The sequence below is a fragment of the Ahaetulla prasina genome, chromosome 6 (genome assembly GCF_028640845.1).
Source record: "Ahaetulla prasina isolate Xishuangbanna chromosome 6, ASM2864084v1, whole genome shotgun sequence".
NCBI classification, from domain to species: Eukaryota; Metazoa; Chordata; class Lepidosauria; order Squamata; family Colubridae; genus Ahaetulla; species Ahaetulla prasina.
Genome location: NC_080544.1, coordinates 55,084,313 through 55,093,205, shown reverse-complemented (window position 1 = coordinate 55,093,205; position 8,893 = coordinate 55,084,313). Strand labels below are relative to the sequence as shown.

General features: G+C 48.0%; 1 protein-coding gene across 6 annotated transcripts in view; it reads right to left on the bottom strand.

The window, feature by feature from the left end:
- Positions 1 to 2,412: 2,412 nt before the first annotated feature.
- The window catches only part of XPNPEP1 (X-prolyl aminopeptidase 1), a 44,346-nt gene continuing 37,865 nt past the window's right edge, over positions 2,413 to 8,893 (bottom strand). For all 6 annotated transcript variants that reach the window (XM_058188455.1, XM_058188454.1, XM_058188451.1 and 3 more), the window contains one exon: positions 2,413 to 3,549. In XM_058188455.1, the coding sequence (XP_058044438.1) occupies positions 3,421 to 3,549 (129 nt within the window). In that variant the 3' untranslated portion in view covers positions 2,413 to 3,420. The remainder of the gene's footprint in view (positions 3,550 to 8,893) is intronic.

Below are 8,893 nucleotides of genomic sequence, written 5' to 3'. Positions count from 1 at the left end.
AACTGGTGTGCCACCACACTCTCAACAACCTTCGCCACAAAGCGAAGGTTGGAGACTGGATGATAGTTACTCAAAACAGCTGGGTCCAGGGAAGGCTTCTTGAGGAGGGGTCTCACCACCGCCTCTTTCAAGGCGGTGGGAACAACACCCTCCCTCAGAGAAGCGTTAACAATCCCCTGGAGCCAGCCTCGTGTAACCTCCCGGGTGGCCAGCACCAACCAGGAGGGACACGGGTCCAATAAACATGTGGTGGCATTCAGCCGCCCCAGCAACCTGTCCATGTCCTCGGGAGCCACAGGGTCAAACTCCTCCCAGATGGTCTCAACAAGACTAGCCTCCGTCACCGTCAATATGCCCTCTTGGGTTTTTTTTTCCACAGCATGACTGATACTTCTAACAAGCAGAAGAGGTTTTTGCACATGTGCTGTGCCTACGCAGTTGGCATTTTTTTCGAATGGAATAGCAGAAGCATTGGAAGAAGCTTATGTGTATACTCAGACTATGTGCAAAAAAGACTATTTGGCCCATCACTAGTGCTATCAGGCTGTCAGATGATGTAAAACAATTCAACAACACATTCACATTCATGCATTCCCTCCATGCTTACTAGTCACATTGCTTTAGTGATGCAAGATGCTTTTTTTAAAGTAACTACTGCCAACTTCACAAAATGCTTGGTGATTAGTGCAGCAAGTTGAGAATATCTCTCTGAGCTTCATTAGACATGTGCTTTTTACGCTTACCTTTTTCAGTGGAGCAGTGAAAAAAATGTGGAAGAATTTTCCACAACAACATGAATTCTTTTGAGAAAAGTAGGAAAGCAGCACGAGAAATAAATGAAAACACCTTTTAATGGTGTTTTTCTGCTGTTAATGCGTGCCAGATTTTTCACCATCCTTTTTTGCAATAGCATATATTTCTGATACATTAAGATAAAGAGATATAGGGATACAAACTCTTTTGTGAGCTTTAAAACTTACATTGCTGTTTGCTGGATTACCTCATTTTTTATTATTTATTTGTTAAATTGGTTTGCTGCTCATCTCACGGCACAGCAATTCATGCTTTGCTTTGAATGCACCCTGATTGGAATCAGATCAGGGGAGGTTATTTTGGCCACCGAAGCCAAACCACTGCTCAGTAAAGGAATCCAAATTATCCCTTCCTCACTAAAGGAATCCCTGACCAATGGCTGGTTAGTGAAGGGAACCTAGTAAAGATCTAGTGAAGGGGAATTTGTCATTTCTAAGAATTAGTTCCACTACTTGTTAGGAAATTTTTCCTATGAGTTAAAATGGAATCTAGTAACCTACACAGAAATACTTGAAAAGTATTATGCAGAAGAAAATCAAGACATGTTTCCATTATTAATATTCTACACCCTTGATGGAAAGAGAACATGTCTTTTTCTTCTGCACAATATTTTTCAAGTATTTCTAGAATATTATGGTGTCCAATTCCAAGCAAACCATTTCTTTTGATAGAATTTGGTTTTAATCCCCAAATCATCCTGGCTTTTCTTGTCTAAAACTGCCCCAGTTTGTCTGAATCATTTTCAACAGTGTGATGCCTAGAGCTGACCCAATTATTTTGAGGTGGGGTATGGGAGTGCAGATTGAAGTGAAGCAACTCTTTCCATAATTTGGAAAATATACTTCTGTTGATGAAACCTAAAACTGCACTTGGATTTTGTTTTCTAGACCAATCACATTGCTACTGTCACACTTGGTTTTAAATCAACTACTACTGCATTTTCTTTCCTCAAACTGCATCATTCTGTGTATAGTGTGTCAGTTAAAGCATTTTTATATGCTTCTGAAAGAACTATTTTTCTTACAATAGTCTCTTAGATGTCTCTTAAAATTCAAATACCTCATGTTAGCATTCCATAAGTCATCCTATAAGTCACCACATTAACAAACTTGAACTATTTAGAATTTGTGTTTTTAATTAATTGATACACTTGAACGTTAACACAGTCCTCCACAGAAAAGTGTGCTTTAAAACATGCACAAATTGTACTAGTGACTCTTCCCAAATCTAGGACACATAAAATGTGATAACTTTCATCATTTCCAGTATACCCAAGAGAAATAGGCAATCTGAATTCTCTCTCTGGAACTATTTCTGCAGATCCAGGATGCTCTTAGTGCATAGAATTGCATATAGAGTAGTCCCAAAATAACATGTACCAAGTTTTGCCCAGCACCTTTCTCATGCTTTGAAATACCTGAAAAAAATATATTCTACTTTAATCGAAGGTATTTGATAGTCTATTGACTCCAGGCTATCACAAAAATATTGGACTAAATTTTCAATAAAGAGTCAACACCTGTAGATCCTTGGAGCTCTTTGCAGACTAAAAAATAAAACCGATAAAGAATTTGTTCAAACAGTCAAAAGATCCTTACATTTGCTTATACTATGTTTACTTATTACACACATTTAGAACCCAAATACATAGTCATGAGAAAATTATGTTGTGTTATATTGCGTGCTTCAGCAAGGTAGATATATCTGTATCCAAGAGTATCAGAATTTTTAATGTACTAAGAAAAAAAGGGGGGGGGAATACCACCCGGTCCCCAATTGGCATTACTCAATCGCAGATTGCTCCATTTATTATTTGGATCTGCTGAAAATAAATTGCTCAGAGATGCTCTGAGATGGCATGAGGCTATCAAGACATAGTCTGATGAGGCTGCCATCCTAAGTGTCTTGTAATAAAAATCCCTGAATGCAATGGACTTAGTTCAGAGAAGACAGACTTAAGGATACAGCCTACGTGCACTGGATGGTATATGATCTGTGATGAATGCTCCAGAAAAGCAGGGTATTGTTTGGCACTTCCTTTATTGAAGGATAGATATGCAGTGACTAGTTGCCTTTCTGAAGTGTAAGATGCAGCAAAGCCAGATGCTAAAATGTCCCAGGAATAGTTAAGAGAAATTCTATTTTTCAGGAAACCTAAATCTATGCAGGCACTAATTTTAGCAGATATGTGTACCTTTGATGCAATACCATTCCTCCTTAACATTTGAGAAAATTGCCACCAAGCGTCAACTCACATTATGGCAGGTTTTCTTACTTTGTTTATACAAGCAAATTGATCAATCTGATCCAGAGATTAGTTTCACCGCCATGTGTTCTTTCCCACTAACCCATCTCATTTTTGTAAGACATAGATTTCACAGCTCTGAATTTAATTTTGTTCATTATCAAAAAGAAAAAAGAGAGAGAACATCACATGGAAATAAATCCTTTCACCCTCTATCTTGCCCATTGTTCCTTTTCTATTTGTCTTGATTACTATTCTTTTAAAAAATTCATGCCTTTCCCCAAATCATTATCGTAAAGCCAAAGCAGTCCTGAACATGTATTTTTTAAAAAGGAATTACATCCAAAAATAGAAATACACTATTAGCGTGTTTGAGAGATTGGCACTGTTTCTCTAATGAGCCACTGAAGGGCTTCATGCCTTCCTTGTTGTTCAAGTTCTGGCCCGATCTCTTCTCTGCATTTTCTGTGGTAGTCATTCAGCCAGTCACACTAAAAGGAGAGAAAAAGAAAGAAACTGTCTAAAAGAAAGATTTTTAAAAGCAAGATGAAGGGAAGGGACTCCTGTTTCATCAAAGGTTTGGGTGAAAAACTGCCTCTTCACAGCCCTTCTAAACAATGGCAGAGTGGGGGCCATACAGATCTAAGAGGCAACCTTGTTTCAGAGGACAGGCACAACTACATAGGGAATTGTGGGGTAGGATATAATGTTAAGAAACCTGACAGAAATGTGAGACTTCATTGCCTGACACATGATTTTGCAATCTATTTTTCCAAATTTGTTCAGATTTGTATATATGCATTTGTTAGATTTCTGATAGTTTATGATAGTAATAAAGTTTTTATCTGTTCCTGTAATATCTCTCTTGGACGACTCCTCTGACTCTTCCTTAAAAGCTGGCTTGAGAGAGGATGAGTTCATTCCTGGCACGTAAGGAACTGGGTTAATTAATGATTCTGTACTGCTGGCTGACAAGATATTTACAGCGGGCTTCAGCTGGAGACAGTTTGCAGGTCAATAAAGATGAGGAGGAGGAGCTGTCTTCTGTTGTCAAACCGAGAGCACACAGGGCAGAGAAAAGACAAGAGGAAAGGAGATCTGCCAGATTACTTGGCAGAAGGCTCCACACATCTTGATGGGCTGCACCGGAAAGATATTTATCATGGCAGGCAGAGGGAGGCATTACTGGGAATGTATTTGGTTTATGGTTGTGTGTTTGTCATGCTTCCTGCTTTACTTGGTGCCTTAGAGATTCTGAACTTCATTTGCCAAGTGATCTCTCGTGGATATATTTTTGGTTTTGCCTGGTGGATTAAAGTTTGTTTGGTGGATTTACTTGTTGGAACAACTTTCTATTGTTTTATGGATTATTGGCCATTGCTTTGTGGATTAATCTTGCCCTGCTTGTGGCTGGATTTATTTGGGACAGTTCTGAGGCTGGGTGAGGGGAACTGTTGGAGACTATTAATAAACTCTCTAAAACACACTTATGTGTATGAATGGCGCAGCACAAATCCCATAAATTAAATAAATATACAATATATAGAAGACTGACTTATTTTATTTTGGTTTTGAGTTTTAAACTTGCCAGTGTTTGCTATGAATAATTAGGGATTGTTCAGGCTCCTAATTACTTTCCTTACTTTCAAAAATGATTATCCATTAGAAGCATCTGCATAATTTGCTGTTGTTTTGTTCACTGGGTGTCAATGCTCCCAGTAGTAGTAATAATAGGCTTTTAGGGAGAGTGATCAAGATATATTTCATTATTAAAGGTTTTTATACTTTTGGAAGAAGCTTATAATCACTCTCTTTAATATATGTCTGGATTACATGCTTAGGAAATCCAGGTCATTATAGTAAGATTTACAGCGCATGCCCAAGATGGCGGCCGCACCGCTGAACAGCTGATGCGGCGACGGGCCTATTTTGGGCCGGACCGGGTGGGGGGGGTCCTTTTGACAGCTTGGACCCCCCGCCCGGGTAGAAGATAGTGCGGTGAGTCGGAGGATGGGCGAATTGAGGCGGGGCGTCTCCGGGTTCCCTCAGGAGGAGTCCCGGAGCGCTCTCCCTCCGGCGGTGGTGTGGCCGACGATGGCGGCGGCGGCGGCGGCAGTGGCCCGGCCTTTTCCAGCGGCCCGGCCTTTTCCAGCAGCGGCAGCGGTCCGGCCTTCTCCAGGCCGGGCGGCAGCGGCCTGGCTGGGCGGCAGTGGCCCGGCTTTTCCAGCGGCAGCGGCGGTGGCGGCCGGTTTTTGCCGGCGGTTCTCCGGCGGCGGTGGTCGGCGGCCTGGCTTGGCCCTGCTTCGGGAGGGGCCTTAGAGCCTTTCTCCCCTTTGTCCCCTCCGTCTGCGGTGCCGGTGGTGTGGGCAGCCTGGCCTTTTCCAGCCGTGGCGGCGGCGGCGGCCGAGTTCTTCGGTGGCGGCGGCGGCCTGGCCTGGAGGCTCTTTCCCCCCGGCAGCGGTAGTGTCGGTGTCGGTGGCGGCGGTGGCGGCGGCCTGGTTGGACCGGCTTGGCCATGGCCTAGCCTGTTGGTGGCTGACTGGGTCCGGCGAACTGGCCCAGTAGTTGGGGCCGGTGGCATGACCCAGCAAACCCGGCGGGTGAGTGGCCTATTCCAGCTGGCGGCCTGGCTTAGTGGCCACGAAGAGGCCCGATGGTCGCCTTCTTTGCCATCCTGAAGGTTGTCCACGGGTCTAGGGGACGCCCTCCCTACCATCTAGAGGACGTCTATGGACCGTCTATGGGGGCTTTTTGAGTTCTTTGCCCCCCCCCGGACTTTTGGAGAGAGATGCCTCGTCGGTGGAGCAGCTTGGCCCATTAGGCGCGTGTTTCGGCCTCTTTGTCAACCTGAAGGACGATCACGGGCCATGTAGGCACCTTTTTACCATCTTGGAGGATGCCCATGGGCTGGCTGCAAGGGGATCTTCTGAAGACCTTTGGTCCCCAGCTGGGGGAATTGAGGATGGTCCTGGACAATCCTAGCTTGACTATTGTAGGACTATATCCTTCTCCCCCCCCCGCGCCCATAGACCACCCCTCGGGATTGGAGATGAGGGGTTGGAGCTCTGACTGAATCATGGCGGTTTGTTTATCTACCGCCCAAGACCTATATCCCGTCTGTCTTCCACTCGGAATTACTGGTGCGTCAATTTCCATCTTGACAGGTCCAGGATGGGTCTGTTTGCCGGACTTTTATCATGCGGACATTTACAGCGGCTGACCTTCTTGCCCTGCGAGATTCCCCTCTCTCGCGGGTCTGGCCCCCCACATTATCGAGGGCCCATCTTGAGGACGGGTTTTGGAACCCCGAGAGATGGCATGCCAAAAATAGGAGACTCAGGGGATTTTTAATTAATTATTTTAATCGGGTTTTTAAGGGGAATTTTAATGGGAATTTTAAGGGGAGGGCGGGAACTGACGGGTTTGGGTTGGAGGGGGGGAGGGTAGTGTCGGGTGGGAGGGTTAGGGTGGGTATTGGGGGTAGCCCGTCGGGAGGGAAACCAGTCCCTGCGCGTGCTCGTGGCGATTATTTAGTGGGTTCGGAGGTTATGGGGGAATGTGTTCCTTTCCGTGAGGGTGGTTCCATTTGCACGGTAAGTGGGAGGGGCAGATATGGCGGAAGGGGGGGATCGTATCGGTCTAGGGGGTCACGCGTTCGATGTCTGCAAGCGATCGCGTGCCCCGATCCCTCTGACTTTTCCCGTTCCCCGGATGGTCAAGACCCTCAGAGCCTGGGCCTTCGTCTTATGTTATGCAACGCACGGTCCGTGGCCAATAAGGCCCCCTAATACACGATCTTATCCAGGGTGGCGCCGCGGATCTTATAGGCGTTACGGAGACCTGGTTGGGCACTGAAGGGGGCATGCCCCTGGTCAAAATGTGCCCACCGGGTTTCCGTGCATTCCATCAGCTGAGGGCCCAGGGTAGGGGTGGGGGGGTGGCGGTTGCTATTAAAGAAAGTCTAGAGCCGAGGGAGACCACTGTACCTCAGATTGCCGGGTGTGAATCCCTCTTTGTGAGATGGGGTCATAGGTGTCAGATGGGCTTGCTGGTCGCGTACCTGGCTCCTTGCTGCGTGACAGCTGCCCTGCCCGAGCTCCTGGAGGTGCTTGCCGGGGTGGCAGTGGAGACCCCCAGACTTTTAGTCATGGGGGACTTTAACTTGCCATCGGCCGGCTCGTCATCGACAGTGGCTCGGGAGTTCATGGCTTCCATGACGGCCTTGGACCTGACTCAAGTAGTGGATGGCCCCACTCACTTCGGGGGTGGCACTCTGGATCTTATTTTTATCTCTGGTCAGTGGTTGAAGGATCTGGATTTGAAAGATGTAGTCATAGAACCTTTGTCATGGTCAGATCACTCTCTCCTTCGCCTGGACTTTCTGACCGCCACTCAACACCGCAGGGAGACGGAGCCACAACATTGGTTCCGTTCCAGGTGCCTGATGGACCCGGAGAGGTTCCGGACGGAGCTTGGGTCACTTCCTGAGGGTCTGGCTCACGGCACGGCAGAGGAACTAGCCGCAGCCTGGCAACGGGCTGCGGCTGGGGCTTTAGACCGTGTCGTGCCTCTGCGGCCTCTGACCCGGCGCAGATCCCAACCGGCTCCTTGGTTCTCCGAGGAGCTGAGGGGGATGAAACGCCGGAGAAGACGCCTAGAGAGCTCCTGGAGGTCTAGCCGTTTAGAGGCTGATCGTACACTAGTTAGGTCCTATACTAGGACCTACCTGGTGGCACTGAGGGAAGTGAGGCGTTGCTACGCCTCCTCCCTCATTGCGTCGGCAGATAACCGCCCAGCCGCCCTGTTTCGGGTGACCCGTTCCCTCCTTCACCAGGGGGAGCGGGATGACCCGTTGCAGGGACGTGCTGAGGAGTTTAACGGTTATCTATACGATAAAATCGTTCAGCTTCGAGACGGTCTAGACCAAAATTGCGACGATTCAGATGAGGCGTCTGAGGGTGGTCTTGGTGACATTTTCTGGGATGAGTTTGACCCTGTGGCTCCCGAGGACATGGACAGGTTGTTGGGTAGGCTGAATGCCACCACGTGTTTACTGGACCCGTGCCCCTCCTGGCTGGTGCTGGCCACTCAGGAGGTGACACGAGGCTGGCTCCAGGCGATTACGAGTGCCTCCTTGTTGGAGGGAGTCTTTCCGGCCGCCTTGAAAGAGGCGGTGGTGAGGCCCCTCCTCAAGCAGCCCTTCCTGACCCGCTGTTTTAGGTAATTATCGTCGGTCTCCAACCCGCCCGGCGAAGGTTGTAGAGAGTATGGTGGCATATCAGTTTCCCCTGCACCTGGATGAAACTGTCTATCTAGACCCGTTCCAGTCCGGTTTCCGGCTCGGCTACAGCACGGAGACGGCTTTGGTCGCGTTGGTGGATGATCTCTGGAGGGCCAGGGATAGGGGTTGTTCCTCTGCCCTGGTCCTATTAGACCTCTCAGCGGCTTTCGATACCATCGACCATGGTATCCTACTGCGCCGGTTGGAGGGATTGGGAGTGGGAGACACCATTTATCGGTGGTTCTCCTCCTATCTCTCCGACCGGTCGCAGACGGTGTTGACAGGGGGGCAGAGGTCGGCCCCGAGGCGCCTCACTTGTGGGGTGCCGCAGGGGTCGATTCTCTCGCCCCTTCTGTTCAACATCTATATGAAGCCGCTGGGTGAGATCAGTGGCTTCGGTGTGAGGTACCAGCTGTACACTGATGACACCCAGCTGTACTTCTCCACACCGGGCCACCCCAATGAAGCTATCGAAGTGCTGTCCCGGTGTTTGGAAGCCGTACGGGTCTGGATGGGGAGAAACAGGCTCAAGCTCAATCCTTCCAAGACAGAGT